The following is a 20996-nucleotide window of genomic DNA, read 5'->3' as shown; positions in this document are numbered from 1 at the left end:
GCTGTATCTGATGTGGTATGTACTTTTATTTTTCTAGATTTTGGGCATTGCAGAATTAACGGAGGATTAAGTGGAGTTCTTTGTAGATTTTAGTGGAAGTCTGTCGACGCTGAGAAACGGAAATGCTGCAAGAATTAGTAGGGTGCCTTGGAGTTTATTGGTGCTTGACATGTAATTTTGTTTAGACTACTTCTGATTACTGTAGCTTGAAAACCTATGCTATGAAGCTGCTGGCAATACAGAAGTAAAGTTAGTTTTAGTGTAATCCTTGCCTACGAGCCCATAATAGAATTGCAACTCGCTTCTCATTAGCAAGGAATACTTTTAATTGAAATCTATACAAATGAGTGGTCTAACATGAGTATTTATTTTGTGTAGTCATTTTAGAGATAACCCATACATTTACTCATGCTGTGCGGATTAGAAGTTGGTAACCTTTTAACAGCAGTACATTTTATTTAATGTTTCCTTGAAGTTAAATTTAAGTGGGGATTTTTTTTTTTTTTTTTTTTATTTTTTTTTTGCATTTCCACTAGTAATTCATTGGGAGTAAGGTACATTTACCCTTGGCCACTGGCTCAGTTTTTTTGCATTTCCACTAGTAATTCATTGGGAGTAAGGTACATTTACCCTTGGCCCCTGGCTCAGTTTTTTTGCATTTCCACTAGTAATTCATTGGGAGTAAGGTACATTTACCCTTGGCCCCTAGCTCAGTCGCTTTCTGTCACCTGGTGACTGCCCTCTATCAGACAAACAGATTATGCCGGGACAAGATGGATATGGTGGCCTGCACTAGGTGGGCTTGGCACGGCCTGCTGAGGCGAGCTAGTCTTCCTTGTCATTACGCACCCACAATTCCAGTAGCTAAGCACCCCCTCGCTTCCTGCGATGACCGATGAGGGCACATGCCTGAGGGCATGCTGCTTGGGGCTTGGGACTCTGGGCTATCTCTATCCTGATGACCATTTTATTTCAGTACCATGCCTGGGGATGCACCCCACCTTCTATGCTTGACCTCCTCCTCTGCCAACAGCTCTGTGCTGCCTGTCACGTCGTGCACAACACATTTCCTGCCCCCCTGCGTGCCATGCTCTCAACTACATAATATCAAACCTTTTCCCTAAGAAGCTTATTCCTCAACTGTACAATATGTTGCAGGAGCAGAATCCCATGCTCCTGCCTCGGGCTCGAGTGGTGAGGGAGTCCGATACTATACCTCCCATTACATAAGCCCACTGGAATTCCTGTTGCTCTCCATCCATGGCCCTCTCCCCTAATTACAGGCTTCGCCTCCTCCCTTTTCAATTTCTCTACAGATTGTATAGTACTCCTACCCAACTCCATAGATTGGGTCTACTGGAGGATACCCACTGTCTTTGGTGTGCTGCTACAACTGCCACAGTTTTTCCATTTGGCTTGGGAATGTCCGCTGCAGCTTGCTACTGGGTAGATGTGGCTCAGATTACTTGGCGGGCGACGCAGCTTTCACTGCTAGGTTCTGTAAGAAATGTCCCCTCTGAGGCGCAGAGACTCATGGCTATGTTGTTCCTCTTGACTAAGCGTAGAGTGACATTCCATTGGGGTCTGCGTCCTGTGCCACCAGTCAGACTGGCTGCAAGATGCTGCATATTGTCGGGAACAGCTGACTAACTATTTGTACCTTATGCCGGTCCGGGCATGACCCAAAAACATCTAGGGCCTACTGACTGAGTACTTGCAACTGAGTGATTAAGTGGACTCTCTGCAACACAACTCTTACCAGTGGCGTAGCAAGGGGATGAGACATGAGTTTTGGGGGTGGTGGCTGTCGTGGAAAACACCAGCACCCTCCCGAACCCCCCAATAGCCCCCCAGCTCTTTATACCCCCCATCTCTTACACACACTTGGGGTGGCAAATGCATAGGTTTAGCTATGCAACTGATTTTGACCAACAAATCTTGGCAACCACTTCACATTGATGTGTCACCTTCTGCGCCCATGGTGGGCTTGGAGGAATTTTCCTCGTACTGAACCTGCTCACTATTGTCTCTTCAATACTTTGATTGTGCTACATTAATTTGTACTGCTCCTTTGTGTACTGCTTTTTTATTTTTTCCTACTTGCGATGTACTTTAATACTGTTTTTGCTCCTAAGGCAAGTTTTCCCTTTCCTTGTCCTATGTCTCGTTTTTCCACTTTGTTACTTAAAAGTCAAATAAAAAAATATTTTAAAGTATTTTTTTTTTTAGGAGTACACTTTGACAAGTTGCATAAAGAGTGATCTTTCTAATGGTATTTTTTTTCAGAAAGAAAAACAACAACCTTCCACTTTGACAGAGCTTTGATTTGATTGTTTGCGATGTGTTGTGAATTGATACTATTGCCCTCGTCTTTTGTAACATGACGCCAGGCTAGTTGCAGACATGATTCCTGTTTTGTGATTACGATTTTTGTAGGTGAGAAACCAATGTTAAACCTTGGTAGATGCATATTTTTCAACATGAACAAAAGGCTGTTAGTAAGAACTGCTCTTAGTTGAAGGGGCATATTTTACAGTAATGGTTGTTTTCGTTGAGACTTTGAGGCTCACTCGTTCCTGTGGCCATTGATGTGACTTACTGGCTGTGGCAGTTTTTAGGGTTCACCTTCAGTACGGATATTAATAAAAAAAAAAATAAAAAAAGAAACCTGGCCTTGGCTAAGCCAATTGTTCTGCCATTTCATGTAACTACAGTTACCTCATGTAATTACTAGATGTCCTTTGAGGCAGAAGAAACTGTGTGAAGTTAACAAGACTGCAGCCCTTCAGAACTTTACTGGATGTACCTCAAGTCCGAAGCAACTGCTTAACAAGTCTGTCGCAATGCTGCAATAACTTGCGTTGTTACTAAATGTCGTTCTTGAGTAAGATGCAACTGCTTAAAATATCCTTCACAAAGATGCTTCAACATATAAAAATGTACAAATCCACTTTTGGTACTCTAATGAAACTTTGATATTCTTTCATGAAGGTGCTGTTATGCAAGGCATTCTAAGGTGTCTCTCACGTCCAATGCGAAAAGTATTAAACTTTTTACATGAATCTACAGTTCCACTAGTCATTACTAGGTGTCTTTATCGAGTCAGATGCAAAAGAATTGAAATTCTTAAATGAGACTGCTGTTCCACTTGTGATTACTAGGTGTCCATAGTAAATAATATGCAAAAGCATTACAATTCTTACACAAAGCTGCAGTGCCACTAGTCGTTACTAGGTGTTGATCACAAGTCAACTGCAAAAGCATTGAACAACTTTACGCTGCCGTTCCACAAGTCTTTAGAAGATGTGCCGCTGAAAGCCAAATGCAAAAGCTTGTGAAATTTTTACTTGAAGCTGCATTTCCACGAGTTGTAACGAAGTGTCCCTCAAATCAAATGTAAATGCATTGATATTCTTTTGTGAAGCTGCAGTACCACAAGTTGTTACTAGGTGTCTCTCACGTCAAATTGAAAAGCATTGAAATTCTTACACCCACCCGCAGTTCTACTAGTCGCCACTAGGTGTCTCTCCTAAGTGGAATGGGAATGCATTGCAATCCTTTCATGAAGCTGCGGTTCCACAAGTTGTTCCTAGGTGGTACCTTCATAGCCAAATGCAAAAACATTTAAATATTTTCATAAAGCTGCGGTTTCACTTATTAATAGAGACTCCAGTCAGAAGCAACTGCTTCAAATTACCTACAATAAGCTCCAGGGTGTACCTTTATGGCATACATTTTCATACAAACCTTTACTATTTTAACCAGTTGTGCTTAAGTTTCCATAGGAATTAATATTTTCCAAGGTTAGTTCATAATAACGAGTTCAAAGTATAGAGTTCAATAAATTTCTTTTTTTTTGTGTGTTTGTGATCAAACCCTACTAATTATTGCAACTTTTATTCACTGGTAAGTACAACACTATGAAATAGTTTATTTTGATTGTATGTTTTTGTGACCGGAACGTCTCGCACACTCCAGGTGGGATTTTGTGATTATTTTTGTGAACTCCCTCTCGGGGCAAGCAAGGCAGCATTTTGAAGCTTTTTCTAGGGGTGAGGCGGGCTATTTGGGTTAGTTTGCGATTAGACCCCTGTAACTTTTTGACCACATAAGATATCCAGACCAAATTTGCGTCCTTTTCATTCAACATCATGGGGATTGGAAAGGTATCTAAATTAACAAAAAGAAGGAGTACCACCAGAAAAAATGCTCAGCAGAGCGATTTCGGTGGGATGATTCGGTTTCAAAAAGAAGAGAGTCCTTCTTTGTTTTTTAGTAACCCCTCACTCACCGACCTGGTCGGTGACATGCTTCATCATCGGGGCCACCTCGATGGCCGAGTGCCATCATGGTGTGCTACAACACCTGAAATACAGTGGAGCTGGTATGTGAGTGATGAATGTAGAGAAAAGAGTGGGTGTGTTAAAAATTGTCCTGGTATGACTTATTTTGGAAAAAACTTTATTCTTTAAGACTACTGGACAATATTAAAATCTATGTGTAGATACAGTAATAGGTTTAATTATGACCAAGTGTATCTGGATTATATGTGGTGGGTCTACATGTTTTAAACCGTATTGGGAGTTACCGGTTATTCTTCAGGACCAAAGCAAAGAAATGGGTGGTCAGGGTACACTAACACCCTGCCGTGCCGTCATTCCTTTGTGCCTAGGTAACCAAATCGTGACACTAGGCAGAAAAAACAACAAAGGTATAACCCGGTGGTGGTTATCCTAACAATAAAAAGACTCCTAGTGAAGAGTCATAAGGCAGCACGGGATTAGGAGGGAGGAGAGGCCTGTGGTTGAAAACATATTAGTTCTCGCAGGTCTAGCATGGCATTATACCTATGGAGTCCCTCGTGTGCCCGTTAGAAAGGTACCCATGGTTTGTTGGTTCCACTGGAGGGGACCCAGGAATTAGCTAAAATACTGCTACATTCTTTTAAGAAATTGGAAAGAAGTGCTTCAGATGAAATTGTCTGTTTTTTCCCCTTGCAAATGGGAGAGTTTATGATGCTGAAATCACCATCTTCCCAGCTTTAATGGACTGACAGACCTTTGTCAGAAAACCAACATTTTTTACACAGCTTTGCCATTTTACTGGTAAATAGTCTATTTTTGCTAATTTACATGCTTTCAACCTCCTTGTTAATGGTAGAAATGGGTATGAAAGCAATAATGGATCCTGGAAAGCTATACATTTCAGAAAAGTAAACCAAATTCTGAATTCAGCAAGGGGTCGTTTGTGTAGATCCTTCTAGGTTTTTTTTTTAATGGAAACCAACAGTTAAAACGTAGGACAAATTGAAAATGAGTTGAAGAAAACAGCCATTTGTGGCAACATTTTTACCAATATCTTCTAAGTACGACAGATTTTTTAAAGCAATATACCGTTACATTCACTGGACCCTTCAGGTTGTGGTTATATATAGGACTTGTAGGTTCGCCAAGAACCAGACGAACCAAAAGCCAGTAACTGAGCAGCGACTTGCAATGGTTTTTTATTGTGTACAGAGTATATAGCATTTAATTTGGGAAACTATAAATAGTAAAACATCGGTATGAAAGACACCTATGTATTTCTGAAATAGGAAGATAATATAGAGTTTAGAAACAGTAGCTATTTGCACATCTCAAATTGTGAGTACCCATACTAGCATGTGAATTATAGGAAATTTTTCAAAGTGACTTCTTTTTTACACATTGTCTAACATTTGGAAGGCAGAGATGCATCAAAATACTATAGGTAATAACAGTTGCTCTACAAATCTGTGTTTCTTTAAGTCTCGTGATAAAAAAGGTACCTCACTTGTGTGTGTGTGTGTGTGTGTGTGTGTGTGTGTGTGTGTGTGTGTGTGTGTGTGTGTGTGTGTAGGCCTAGTGCCCATGATAGGAAACAGCCCAAAACACAATGTGTACACGCCACATTTGTCCAGTGAAAACTGACCCTTTTTTTGCAAAGTGCCTAACTGTAGATTTTGAACCCTAGCTCAGGCGGCACCTAGGGGAAACATAGCAAACCTATACACTTTTGAAAACTAGACACCCAGAAGAATCTAGGATGGGGTGACTTGAGTTGCACTCAACAGGTTCTGTTACCCAGAATTCCTTGTAAACCTCAAACTTTGTCAAAAAAACACATTTCCTCACATTTCTATGATGTAAAGTTCTGGTATCTGCGTGGATCCACAACCTTCCACCCACCCTGCAAAAATGTCCTACCACCAAGTGTTCCCCTTCATCTCCCGATAAAAATGATGCCTCACTTGTGTGAGTGGGCCAAAGGCCTGTGATTGGGAAAGGCCATGAACATATGGATTAAGAGTATAGCACCACAAATTCTAAGCCCTTCATTTAAAAAAAACACAAAAAAACCAAAAAAAACATTTTTAGATGATTCTGCATTGGACAGCCACACAAGTGAGGTATCATTTTACTCTGGAGACCAAGGGGATGCTAGGTGGTAGGATATTTGTCCCGGCATATTGATCCCACATAAAAATGTTTGAAAAAAGTGCCTTTTTCAGTTAAATTTGAGGTTTGCAGGGGATTCTGGGTAGGTAAACGTTGTGGCATCCATGCAAGCCTTATCTCACTGGACTCCCCAGCGTTATCTAGTTTTCAAAAATGCTTGGGTTTGTTAGGTTTCCCTAGATGGCCGCGAACCCGGGGCCAAAAAACCAGGAGCCCCCCCCAAACCGATTTGGGCAATTTCCTGTTGCAGCCACGATGCCTACCCACACAAGTGAGGTACCATTTTTATCGGGAGACCTGGGAGAATGCTAGGTGGTAGGAAATTTGTATCAGCCTGGTGATCCTACAACTTTCCTACACAAACGTGATGAAATTTAGATTTATTTTTCCGGCTAAATTTGAGGTTTGCACGGGATTCAAATTAGGAAAACATAGGGGGATCCACACTAGCCTTACCTCCCTGGACTCCCCAGGGTGTCTAGTTTTCAGAATGTGTGGGTTTGGTAGGTGTCCCTAGATGGCTGCTGAGTCCAGGGACAAAAATACAGAGTCCTCTCCCCCCCTCCCCCCCCCCTTTGCAAAACTATGCCGTTTTGTGATAGGTCATTTTGTTGTCTGCACAATACATTTTGGGCCCTTGCTTGTTGTGGTTACCCACCCACACGATTGAGGTACCATTTTTATCGGGAGACTTTAGAGAATGTGTGGGGTGGAAGTTTGTGGGCCCACGCAGATTCCAGAACTTTCCATCACAGAAATGTGGGGAAACAATTTTTTTTTTAAATGTTTATTACAAAGTTTGAGGTTTGCAAGGAATTCTGGGTAACAGTACCTGGTGAGTGCCACACAGGTCACCCCATCCTGTACACCCTTGGGTGTGTAGTTTTCAAAAATGTAGAGGTTTGCTAGGTTTCCCAGGTTTCCCTAGGTGCCGGCAGAGCTAATGTTCAAAACCTACAGCTCGGCACTTTGCAAAAAAAGGGTCAGTTATCACTGTAAAAATGTGGTGTCCACGTTGCATTTTGTGCCATTTCCTGTTGCGGGTAGTAGGCCTGCCCAAGCAAATGAGGTGCCATTTTTAGCAGTTGACTTTGGGGGAATGCTGGGAGGGTGGAAGTTTGTGGATCTGCACAGACTCCAGAACTTTCCATCACAGAAATGTGAGAAATTTGTTTTTTCCCCCCACAATGTTTGAGGTTTGTAAAGAATTCTGGGTAACAGAACTTAGTGAGAGCCACACAAGTCACCCCAACCTGTATTCCCCGAGTGTCTAGTTTTCAAAAATGTATAGGTTTGCCGGTCTGTTAAACTATACCTTTTGTTGATGTGGGAGGTAGTATAATTTGAGTCATATATCAACAGAGCAATGGTGAAAGGGTGTTTAGCGAGAGACACTATATATGTATGTATTTTCTGTATGATATGTTTTGGAAAACATGAGGTTGACAAGACAGTTAAAGCAGTCTTCAAGCCAAATCTAAAAAAATCTTAAAACCATGCTTAGAACCTGCCCATTACTTACTGATGCTTACCATTAATTGGCTTAGACTTCATTCTTCTTAATGGTCACGCCTCCTGCAGTCTTCTCTGTGCGCCTGTCCATGCTGTGGAGCATCAACCCAGCACAGCTTCCTGTTTGCTGCCAGTGTCCTTCTACTAGCCGTGTGTTGCTCTAGGTACTCCTTTTTTTTTTTTTTTCTTCTTTTGCCCATATTTTCTTACAGAGTGCATGGCACTGAACGGTCTCTTCCCTAACCCTGCGGTCTTTTTTACCCCCTCCTCCCTGCTGACTGTTTACCCACCACCACATGCTGTTTGTCCGTTTCTCCCAAACCTCGTCCGTTTTCTTCCACCTCCCTCATCTGTTTTCTTTCGCCACCCTCTTCAGTTTTACCCCTACCTCCTAAAAGGCTACATTATCATCAAAAAAGAGGAACACTTTAAAGAAAATAAATTATTTGCTTGCACTTTAAACCCCATGGCAGCAAAATATAGTCGAGCCGCTTGCGGTTCTGCCCACGGCTATGGTAAACATTAGAAAAAACACTATTTGGTAGCTGTCAGAAAACCAAAGCGTTCTAACTCACAAAATGACTGTGCAGTGTTTTTTATTGTAAAGAAAATGCACAAAAAATGTGTAGAGTTCAGCTACTTATTTTACGTCTAAATTGTGACTTCTATTTAATGTTCCTCTACATTAATTCTGCATAATTTACAATCTGTCAAATCCACACTCCTTAAACAAACCAGCATTGGTAAAGCCAATAGATTTTGCCTTTGCAAGAGCTATCGGAGTGGTCAATTTTTTTTAAAAAAATGTTTCCCTCCAGTCGAGCAAGAGCTGCTGTGAAACATGGCTTAACAGAAAAAAGTGCTATGACTAGGCCAGCGTTGATTGCATTATAGTGTTTTTTTTATTTTTTATTTTTACTTTAAGCAGTGTTGCACAGTAGTTTGCACTGCTGTGCAACATGTCTAAAAAAAATTGACAAAACCAATAAATCACGCAAAGACAAAGCATGCTTTGCCAATGCTTGTTGTGCTTCCGATTGTCTGGACCATTGACACAAAGTGTCTTTTAATTTGGATACAACACAGAGATGGTGTTCTCGTCAAATTCAACTTTCTACATTGCTTGACGAGAACCACAGACCTTCTGGTACACTTGCTTACCTCCCACTGCTACTTCTTAATGGAAGAAGCTATCTTCTCCTTTCTGTCTGGAAGCAACTGTTGATTCTTTATGAATGGCAGCTTTTTGCCATGAGATGCTCAATGAGGCTTTATACAAAACGAGTATAGCGGGACTTTTATACCTTACTAATCTTTAGCCTTGATGAACGAAACATGTAAGATGCTTCTTATATGAATTACTATTATTGTGCACTCAGTACGTACCAAAACATTATTACCAGTGCTTTTTGTGATTACGGTTTTGTGTACTTAAAAATAAGTAGAATTATTGATTTTATTATCTTATTATCCTGCCCAAAAAGACTATTCCTGTATCTCTTGGTCCTCTGGCTTGTGCAGGTGGCCGAAGTGTACGGTACGCCATCTTTAAGCACCAAGTTACTAGTAGGTTATAGCACATTAAGTATGTCTGGGTAAAAAAACTAGGTCGCTTATTTATGATGGTACTAAGGGAGTAAAGAATTGGTGAAAGTGCACTGCTTGCTATGGTACTCAGTTTTTGCATAACCACCTTCTGTGACTGTTATGGCTTTGTAGCTCTATTAACTTCTGCCTCTTGTTTTATACAGATGTTATTTTGTATTGGTCGATTAGTGCTTGGATAACTCGTGACCCTTTTCAAAGCACCACGTGTAAGACAAAGGACACTAAGTGCTATGTTATTTAATTGTCTATTCCATACTTCAGCCATTGCTATAGCGCCATTGTACCCTTAAAATCCGGCATCTGTTAATACTCCCCTAATATCCATCCTTTACTCAAATTATAATTCACATACTATTTCCCAACCTCTACCCTTCCGTTGTTTATATTCCCATCCACTCCAAAAAAAAAAACCTATACCAACCATTAGAACAGGCAGGGAAAAGTTGCCAACATTCTAAAAATAAGCACTAAACATATATATATATATATATATATATATATATATATCTCCAAGGTACCCACAGGTAAGGATGCACTCATCCAGCAGCCCTTGTTTCAAGCGGGTAAAGACATCACCGCACCCCAGTCTGCAGCTTCTCATGTCTCGTTTGAAAGCCTGACGCGTTTCTGAGCCTACGCTCGTCTTCAGAGGCTCGACTTGAGTTTCTGACGCTTTGACACTCCCACTAATTAACCGCCCTCAGATGAGCGAACTCGTATGAGTTGGAACGCACTGCCTTGTGGGATTTATAGTCCGTGTCTCTTCCCTGTATGGGTGCGTATTCTGCCATTTCACAGCCCTGGGTTGGCCCCGGGATGCAGATGTCCATAGATCCCTCGGCTGCTGCTTCACAACAGGCTCGGCAACTTCCGATCCGTGACCCCCATGGTTCTTCAGCGTGGGGGGGTGCACACCTTCGCGGCTGGGCTGCCGCGTGTAAATGAAAGCTCCAAGGTACCCACAGGTAAGGATGCACTCATCCAGCAGCCCTTGTTTCAAGCGGGTAAAGACCTCACCGCACCCCAGTCTGCAGCTTCTCATGTCTCGTTTGAAAGCCTGACGCGTTTCTGAGCCTACGCTCGTCTTCAGAGGCTCAACTTGAGTTTCTGACGCTTTGACACTCTCACTAATTAACCGCCCTCAGATGAGCGAACTCGTGTGAGTTGGAATGCACTGCCTTGTGGGATTTATAGTCCGTGTCTCTTCCCTGTATGGGTGCGTATTCTGCCATTTCACAGCCCTGGATGGGCCCCGGGATGCAGATGTCCATAGATCCCTCGGCTGCTGCTTCACAACAGGCTCGGCAACTTCCGACCCGTGACCCCTATGGTTCTTCAGTGTGGGGGGTGCACACCTTCGCGGCTGGGCTGCCGCGTTGAAATGAAAGCTCCAAGGTACCCACAGGTAAGTTTACACTCATCCAGCAGCCCTTGTTTCAAGCGGGTAAAGACATCACCGCACCCCAGTCTGCAGCTTCTCATGTCTCGTTTGAAAGCCTGACCCGTTTCTGAGCCTACGCTCGTCTTCAGAGGCTCGACTTGAGTTTCTGACGCTTTGACACTCCCACTAATTAACCGCCCTCAGATGAGCAAACTCGTGTGAGTTGGAACGCACTGCCTTGTGGGATTTATAGTCCGTGTCTCTTCCCTGTATGGGTGCGTATTCTGCCATTTCACAGCCCTGGATGGGCCCCAGGATGCAGATGTCCATAGATCCCTCGGCTGCTGCTTCACAACAGGCTCGGCAATTTCCGACCCGTGACCCCCATGGTTCTTCAGCGTGGGGGGGTGCACATCTTCGCGGCTGGGCTGACGCGTGTAAATGAAAGCTCCAAGGTACCCACAGGTAAGGATGCACTCATCCAGCAGCCCTTGTTTCAAGCGGGTAAAAAGACATCACCGCACCCCAGTCTGCAGCTTCTCATGTCTCGTTGGCATAAAATATCGATAAGAGAACTGTGAGTGATGCACTTCCTTTGCCACGCCTCTGAGGAAGAAGATTTATTTCGAAATGCGTCAGGCAGATGGTGATTAAGGGCTGTATGGATGCAGCTAACAAGACTTTGCCCATACCTAATAAAGGTTTTACCTTCAACGCTGGTGTCGGAGTGTTGTGGAGCAACAGAGCTGGATTAAAACTTCAGCGCTAGTGGAGGCTCATCCAGAGTCTAGGGGCTCATACAGAGCAGCAGTTAAGACCGCGCATTCATCTATGGACTTTAATGACTTCAACATCCACAATGCTCAGGGGCGTGGAATGCCCAATCAGAGAGCAGTTGGGGGTGTGGCACGCAAACTTCGGTGGAAGCCTCTGAGGAAGATAGCAATTGAAACGCGTCAGGTGATTCGAAGTTTCTGCATATCCCGCCCACCTGCGTGTGCAGTTTGTACCTAACAATAAAGGTTACGGGTCAAACCTTCTCTCTTGCTTGAGTGCTCCTTCATTTGGTGGCGGACCCAGGAGCATTAATATATATATATATATATATATATATATATATATATATATAGTTGTTCAGTTATACCTAATCTCATTTTACTTATAGATAAGATAAGCCCTGGGTGGACACTCTGCCTTACATGCCATTTGTGCCATATTCTTATCATATTCATATCTTATAAGTAAGTCTGCACTTGCCTGTTGGGGATAGCCAACTCGACATTCTTTGTAACGGTAAGAACACTGGCATTGCGATCTAGTTAGCAGGCCTCTGTGCACTCACAGTTGAAAACCTGGCTGCTAGTAGTATGAATAGGGACAAAAAGCATGGGGGGCTGCAAAAAGCCAGTTTTCTTACAATATGCATACAAGGGGTAGTAGGGGATATTCATGTATTTAGAATTGGCCTACATTATCCCAGGTAGGTATACTATTTTTGCACTTTATACTGCTGATCTCGCACTAATAGTTGAACTAACATGTTAGGTGATTGTTTTCTGAAGCTTAATTCCGGAGTATAATTAAAGAATGTGTTACTGATTAAATAATATATGGAGTTCTGGTGTTAACAGTGTATTCATTAATTGAATATTTCTTTAGGGGGCTAATTGCAGTGAATTAACATGATATGTAGTTGTTTTCTTAAGTTTAATTTAGCAGCAAGATTGGCCAATTGCAATTCGCTCCTAATGTATGGTCAGTTCTTTATTTTACTGTTGAGTATTTGTCTTTTTATGGTTATTGTCCACTTTTTTAATAAATGTACCTGTACGCTTATATATATATATATATATATTTTTCAAAGGAAAAGTTTGTTTTGCCAAATCAGCATGAATACCAAACTTAATAAACTTGGACCTTAAACACACTTGGAGTGGCAGCATGGATGTGAGTCTTATATAAGTGGTTGTAAACACAGGAAAGTAAGGGTAGAATCGTGAGGAGCATATATATAAAAAGACACTCCTAGTGGTCTCAAAGTCCGTTGCGGGGGAAAAATCGAGCCTTTATTTCTGTTTTTAATTTGTGATAGTTGTTAATGGGCTTTATTCTCTTTGCGAGTATGTTCTGAGACTTTTTTGTATGTACTGAGAACTCATTTTTAAAATAAGCTTTTTTTCTTTAGAATAATCCATTGTGGAGCTAACTTTCATCTGAAGATGGCTTGTATGGTAAGAAGGCTGGCCCCTACCATGGATCACCCATTGTCCAATGTAAAGCACTTTAGAGGATTTTTTCTTACCTCTGCGAGCGGAAATGCGTAATGTGATCCCATCTGTAGATTAATTATGTGTCTGGCTACTGCATTCTTTGTAGCTTGCAATTTTCTTTCCCTAGACTTCAATGTAGAACCTATTTTCATAGACTAGATGGCATATTACTAGTGCCAGTGACCCAGTATCTTATGTGAAAAGCCTAGGCAGAGGAAATTAAAGAAGCTAAAGTATTCTACCATATACAGCAAGTCTCCTGTAGCTTTGTTAATTTGTGATTTAGGTGAGGGGTTATGATCATACCAAGGGTTTTGTTTTTTAGCTTAACCTGAAAGAGGTGAAGGCTGTCTCATTTCTAGAGACCATAAGGATAAAGGATGTTGATGTTGCCAGGATTTTCCCGAGGGTATATCAGTTTGTTTTGAGGAGTTAAGTAAGAGATACTTCTCTACAGTCCAATTCCAAAGCCATTTGACGATCCCCGAAAATGGAGGCCATGACTTCGGAAGGTTGTTAATGAAAAAGCTGTGCTGCGACTGTTGAACCCTGTGCTGTGACTGTTGAACCCTGTGAAATGTCTACTTGACAGGTATAGGTACAGAGTTAAAAAGGAGAAAGTGAGGTATTCTAAAATCTATCCTTAAGACCGTTTTAGCACTGTGTCCTGATGCCATAGTCCTAAAGTCTTTGGGATGCTAGTTGGTGGCTGACTGAGTTAGGGGGTTAATGGGTCTAGCAACCACGTCATTAGAGTCAACAGAGTTCTTGAGGTTGTCCTTTATGGAGATTACTATTGATTCCATATCTCTTCCAGGACTCAAACCCTTCGGTCTTTTAAATGGTAGTCTGTGGTGTTTATTAAGGAATAGATCTGGGTATAAGATACCCTTTTGATAGTGAACCTAGGTAGGCATCTACTGAGACTGGTCTTGAGTTTGATGGGTCTTCATTACTGATTTAATGAAGAATGTCTTTAAATGTACCAGCTGATATGGAAGAGTTGATGATCTTTCTATGAGCCTTCTATGTTTTTGCTGTTGATTAGACCCTTGGTTTTCAGTCAGAAGGTTGAATAGGCATAGATATGGTTGGGTGGTCATTGTATCCACTTTGACAGGGAAAGCAGTGTTATGCTGTCTTTGCTTGGCTTTGTGTGGAAGTAAGTTTCTAGGTTAGTAGCTTTTTCAGCATTTTATTTTACTGGCATGTCAAAGATTTCGACTATTTTTAAGAGCTCTCTGGCCGGGAATGTAGCTCATGGTTTTTTTATTGGGGTTGTATGTCTTCCACCATGTTCTTTTGTGCAAAATGATATCTATGTTATCCTTCTTTTAATGAGGTTACAGCCATTTTGTTTTGAAAGATCACCAGTTTGAAGGTCCCAGTTAGCCATTGGTGGAACAGTTTTACTGACTTTTCAGGGTCTGATTGGAAGGAAGCAGAGTGTTTCTAATAATACGTTTAGGTAAAACTTCTTCAAAGGCCTGTTAGCAATGGTTGTATTGAATCTACCTACAGTAGCAGATTTGTGTGGGGGAAGGCCACATAGAAGGAGCAATGTGGCTGAGAAAGTTAATGTTGAGTTTCGAAAAAGCATTTTCTCTTGTTCTGACACAGTGAACTTTTAATGTAGGATGTGGATATTGTATTGTTATGCAGCCCAGCTAACCCTCCTCCATTATTCCCATTTGTTCTATATGTGAAGAGGGTTGGATATATTCTGGGATTTCTTTTTATGTAACTGGTGCCACATCGCTGTATAGCCAGGTTTTAGTAATGAAAAGTAGGTATGGTTTCTGGACTACTGGTAGGTCATTGATGTGACTTCTGTTTTTTTAGGGTGAACTTGCATTGATGACCATACATGACTATTGTTCTCATTGGGAACGATTGAGAAATCTGATTTTGGTCTGCTGCCAATTGCTCAACTGTAGCAGCAAGAAGACTGATGTTGAGATTTACCAAGATTGGCCAGTGTGTGTAGGTAGGTTTGTAGGACAGTCCACTGTAGATTCCTCTAATCAGTGCTGATGAAGGTCAAGCAATTGGGCAGGTAAATTGAGTGTAGTGGAGGTGGTATTAGGCTTTCCGTTCCTTAGCAGTAATTGCTTCTGGTGAGTAGTATGGACATTTCTCAAGGTACAGCTAAGAACTTCTATACAGTAAAAGTAATTATCCTGGTGAAGTAAAGCAAGTTGAAGGCAGTATTTTTGATTCTTTGCATCCATTATATGGCTTGCTCTAAATAAAAATTGTTGTTTGTTCACATGTTAATCTTTTAATGCCGCACTGCAGAGCAAGGTTCACTGAGAAGATAAAAAAGGCCTTAGAATAAGTCCCAAGATAATTGGGTCCAGTAAATAGCTGTAATCTAAATGCAGAATGTTCTTGTTGGTTAGTTGAGTGTGAGGGCACCGAGGGATTCGGTTGAGAAACTGTTATGTAGTTGCAGTTTTCAGGTTTGTTTTTTTCCCTCTGGTTGCATTCCAGTATTTTGTGTTTGTTTTCTCTGACTGAGACCACCATGTTGAACTCTTTTATGATCCTACTTTTATGCAAATTCAAACAGGACCTGTTCTACGCAATTCAGGCTTTGACTGTTTCTTTTAAGAGGGAAGGGGGAGGCAATACTGATTTGCAAACACTTGGTCTTAATATGTAATGGCACAGTCAACCTTAAAGTAATGATGTTACCAGTGGTTCAGATTGATTCAAACATTTTCATTCAGAACAACTTTTATGTGAGGACCCTTTTGTCCTTACCTTCTCCTTCTTCCTTCTAGGAACCTTTATTGTGTATCCTAGAAGTTGTTATTTTTGTCAGGTAGGGTTTGAGATCAATTTAATTGCATCCCTTGTCTCTATTTGCTTTGAGTGCATTACATTGTATTCACATACTGATCTTTGAGCAGCAATTAATATACCTTCTCCAAATAATGTGCACATGTATTGTCTACCCCTGCACATGCCTTTTTATCCCATTTCAGGAATAGTGTAGGCTTCTGCTAGCATCCCCCTGTGTGTTACACAAACTATTTGCCTGCATCAACTGTGTTGCAATAATGATGATGGGTGTGAACAGGGCTAAAGGTATATTTCATGTGTCACTGTATCTTGTCTAATGCTTGTGTCATTCTGTCCCTTTCTACTTAGTTTTCCTCAACCGGATGTTCCATAACTCTTCACCATACAGAAAAACCAGACCATGAAGATACGTGTGAATACCGTCCCTACTCGTGTCCTTGCCCTGGTGCTTCCTGTAAATGGCAAGGGGCATTGGAAGCAGTCATGTCACATCTCATGCATGCCCACAAGAGCATCACCACCCTCCAGGGAGAAGATATTGTCTTTCTTGCTACGGACATTAACCTTCCAGGTGCTGTGGACTGGGTGATGATGCAGTCTTGCTTTGATCATCATTTCATGCTAGTGTTGGAGAAACAAGAGAAATATGAAGGTCATCAGCAGTTTTTTGCAGTTGTCCTACTAATTGGCACACGTAAACAAGCTGAGAATTTCGCCTACAGACTTGAACTTAACGGCAGTCGCCGCAGACTGACATGGGAGGCCACGCCCCGTTCCATTCATGATGGGGTAGCTGCTGCAATTATGAACAGCGACTGTCTAGTTTTTGATACTGCCATTGCACATCTTTTTGCAGATAACGGTAACCTTGGAATCAACGTGACAATTTCTACATGTTGCTCGTGAGATATACATGTCTGTATGGCTCTGAAATTGTCTTTGTATTTTATTGTCTTTCTTATTGCACTTTGTCCTCATGGGTGTTAAAAGAGAAATAAGCAAGTCCGTTTTTGGTTTTGTTTACAAGTCTTAAGCAACTTAATACCTAGTGATCAGGTACAGAAGATGAAGTGGTGTCATTTGAGATGGAGTGAAATCCATATGAGGCTACTAAACTTTTAGCTCACTTAGTGCTGAGCATCAGTGTAGCAGAGAAGTTTGAGTGCCTCTCTGTTTACAATGAAAATATACCACTGTGACCTCTTTGTTTAGTCACTCCTTAAAAGAAATGGGATCTTGGTGTGACCTAAGGAGGTCATGAGATATGCACCTTAACGTTATTGTGTCTGCCCTGTATCAGATACAGTTACTCCTGAAATCCAGCGTACTTATTTAATACCATAAAATATTCATATATTGAAAGAAATTACATTGTAAATCGTGTGCTATTTAAAGACTGTTGCCATATTCAATATAGTTTTTTAATAAACTCCATCAAACTTGTTTTTTGTCACTGGCGCATTATTGAGAGCAATGCAAATTTCCACTCCAAATAGAGGCACAATCCTCAGAAGGCAGATTAGTACTAAACATGAAATGTATAAATAACAAAACCATATGAATCCGGATGGAGTGTCAATTTTTTTTAGTATAGCAGAAATCCCTTCTTAATGTGGTAGAAGTGGTGCAGTTACATCTGAAATGTCCTCGGCCTCAGGCGCAAAGAATAAGAGAGAAGGGTGATGAGTGTAGGGAGGGGGGCTTAGCTATGTAGAACAAAGCACAAGTGAAAAAAATGATTGATTCTTAAAATATCCTGTGGTTAAAGGGAAGCTGGGATTTCCTGTGGTTTGCACCTGCCCTGTTTCTAGGTCAGCCTTTTATATTCTTAACCTGTAATATGAGTTTGCCACCCAATGTCATCAACAAACTCTTGCATCACTTTGTGTTTTGGAAGCTGCCGGTGTTGCGCTTATGCCTCCTTTGGTAGTCCACATTGTTTCCATTTACCTTGTGGTCTTGGTAGACTCTGGCATGGTGTCCATAGATGTTCTGGACTTGCACTGGTGCTGCTCATTAGTGTTCCCTTCAATAATTTGAATAGTCCCCCTGGTAAGGAATGAAGATTTCTGCCTCTCTCAACCTCATCTCGGACTGTCGCATGCCGATCTTCTTTTGGCTGCCACCTCCTCCTCTTCTCACCTGGTCATCCTTTTTTCTTACACCGCCAAACACCTCCTGTGTTTTCCTTAATAATCAACCCTATTCTAGTCTCTCTCCTGCGCCCTAGGCCTCGCAGTTCCATTTCATTGCCCCCCTCTTCTATTTCGGACCTCTCTTCCTCTTCTCATTCCCTCTACCTGACCTTGGTGTAGCTGTGCCCACTTCACACATGATCGACGGACAAAAAAAATATATAATCTATATACCACCTCCACTCTTGTTCATCACCACAACCTTAATTGGAAAGAATATCCCCCCCAAATATGACTGCTCGTCATAAATTCAAGGACTAAAAGTCATTCTAAAGGATACTGACTTAATACATAGTTTCAAGAGTTTCCTGCTACAGAATATAAATCACTTCTGTTCTGCTACTCCCCTCCCCCATTGTCTCATGTTTTTTGATTTTTTTTTTTAAACAGGCCACCTCTAAAGTTAATTTCCCAAATGGTTTTCTTCCAACCAATACTGACTTCAATATAAACCATATCAATCTGAACATTTTTGTTTACCTTCCAACCCTCACTCCGACAATACCTTTTAATGAAACTGGGAACTTCTCTTTTTTATTTTTTTATTTCAGTAGATTTTATTAGAAGAATTTTACAAAACAGTACTGAGTAAGCCGAAAGAAGACAACACTGGTTAGATGTAGACATACGCATAGGTAATGGTACATACGGGCTTATTGAGGCACCTGTGTGTTGGTTATACATGGGCGGCTTGAGTCCTTGTCGTTACATACCGGTCATAAGCATTGCCCTCTATGGTCGGAAGAGATCATGTTTATAGGTAAGTAGGATGGAAAGACAAGGAGAAGAGAGGGAAGGGACGGACACAGGTGCGGTAGGTTGAGGTTTGTATGGCAGAGAGTTTGCAGACAGGTTACGCCAAGGGGAGGGGGGGGGGGGGAAGGTGTGGAGTACAGTGGAGCCGTAATAGTGTTTGGGAAGGTGATGCGTTCATGGCGGTTTTTGCGAGGCAAGATATTTGTCCAGGGAGAGCCACATCTCATTGCTGCGTCCAACTTGTGGTGTTCGATTTTTCGTTATGTTATCTGCCCCCCTTAGGAAGGTGACCCAGTTGAACCATACTTTGAAGGTGGCCTTCCCTGTGTCCTTCCAGTTGGAAAGGATTGTCTTGGTTGCTGCCGTGAGGAGCTCTGTCGTTGGCAGAGTGAATCTCCGGCGCCATGAAGGCGTTTGTTATGCTGAGAAGGTCTAGTTGTGGAGTGTAACCCGTTACATTGTAGATTAAATCTATTACTTTCCCCCAGAAATTTTTAACTTTAGGGCAATGGACAATCATGTGTTCTAGGTCTCCTTTCTGTTTCTGACAGTTCCAGCATAAGTCGCTGTCTATGAGCCCGACCGCTGCTAGACGTGCCAGGGTCCAGTACGCTCTGTGTAGGAGCCAGAATTTTGTTTGTGCTAGTGTGGAGGTGACCTTGTTCCTACTTGCCGAGGTCCAGAGGTGGGTTTTTTCTCTTTCACTAAACCGCCCTGCGTGTAGTGTTTCCCAGTAGTGTATGACCTTCCTGTTTACGCTGGTTGTTTTTGCCCTTAGTAATTTATAAAGGTGTGATGTTTGGTGCCCCAGTTTGTTGAGATTTGTCAGATATTGGTGTATTGTTGGTACCTCTTTGCTCAGTCTTGCTTTAGTGATTGCCGCCTTGATTTTGAGAAAGTTGTATCATTCTATGTCTGGGAGGTCGTGCGCCTTTTGTAGGCCAGAGAAGGTGGCAGGAGCCCCTCGTACTTCCAGTTGGGATGGGATGTGGATACCTTGCTGGATCCAGGAGGTTATGATAAGTATGCTGTTCTTGTATTTTATTTTTGTGTTGAACCAAATGGATTCGTGTTTTGTGTTTTTTATGCCTTTTTCCGTTCTTTTGTCTACTTGCAGTAGGGCGTTTTTGGTGTTCCTGAGGATTGTGTTAGCTTCCGGGTGTTTGTTAGCTGTGAGGAGGGCCGCCGGGTTTAAGCCTCCTAGCAGCGCTTTTTCTAGTTCCAGCCAAGCTGGTGTGTATCCCTGTTCTTGCGTGAGCCAGTATATGCCTTGTCTGGCGAGGCAGGCTGTCTGAAACGTCTTAAAGTTTGTGACGTTGAGCCCCCCCTAGATCCTTACTGAGCCTAAGTTTCTGGAGGCTGATCCTGGCTTTTTTACCCCTCCAAAGGAACGAGTTTATCAAAGCGTTCAGTTTTTTATGAAATTCTTCCATGACTATCAGTGGCAACATACTCAGCAGGTAGTTGACCATGGGGGTTATCATTATTTTAATTGTTTCCACCCTGCCCCACCAGCTGACGTACTTGGGAGACCACGTGTCTAGCCTGTCTTTTATTTTTTTTAGTATAGATTTTTCGTTATGCTCAAGTGTTGGCTTGAGGCCCCTGTCAAAGTAGATACCTAGGTATTTTAGGGCCCCTTTTTGCCAGTGTAGGCCGGAAGATCCTATCACATCCATGGTTGTATGGACGTTGAGTGGTTTGCATTCGGACTTGCTTCTGTTAAGCTTGTACCCTGCTACATTGGCATACACGTCAATGGTGTTCATTAGTGCCTCTATTGAGGGCTCAGGGTTTTCTGTCATGAGTATGTCATCGGCATACGCTGCTAGTTTGACTGTGTTCCCTTGGACCTCCACCCCCTTAATCTTGGAGATGTTTCCGATCATTGTCAGTAGGGGTTCAAGGGTCAGTAGGAACAGTGCCTGCGAAAGTGGGCAGCCTTGTCTGGTGCCTCTTTCCAGAGATAGGGCCTCTGATGTGCCTCCAT

General features: G+C 42.0%; 1 protein-coding gene across 1 annotated transcript in view; it reads left to right on the top strand.

Annotated features, from left to right (window-relative positions):
• Positions 1 to 17498, top strand: part of SIAH2 (siah E3 ubiquitin protein ligase 2) — a 70364-nt gene extending 52866 nt beyond the window's left edge. The window contains exon 2 of the mRNA XM_078666092.1: positions 16404 to 17498. Coding sequence (XP_078522218.1) covers positions 16404 to 16961 — 558 coding nt within the window. The 3' untranslated portion in view covers positions 16962 to 17498. The remainder of the gene's footprint in view (positions 1 to 16403) is intronic.
• Positions 17499 to 20996: the final 3498 nt, after the last annotated feature.

This window comes from Lissotriton helveticus, chromosome 11 (assembly GCF_964261635.1).
Source record: "Lissotriton helveticus chromosome 11, aLisHel1.1, whole genome shotgun sequence".
Classification (NCBI taxonomy): domain Eukaryota; kingdom Metazoa; phylum Chordata; class Amphibia; order Caudata; family Salamandridae; genus Lissotriton; species Lissotriton helveticus.
This window is presented reverse-complemented; position numbering and strand designations above follow the sequence as displayed.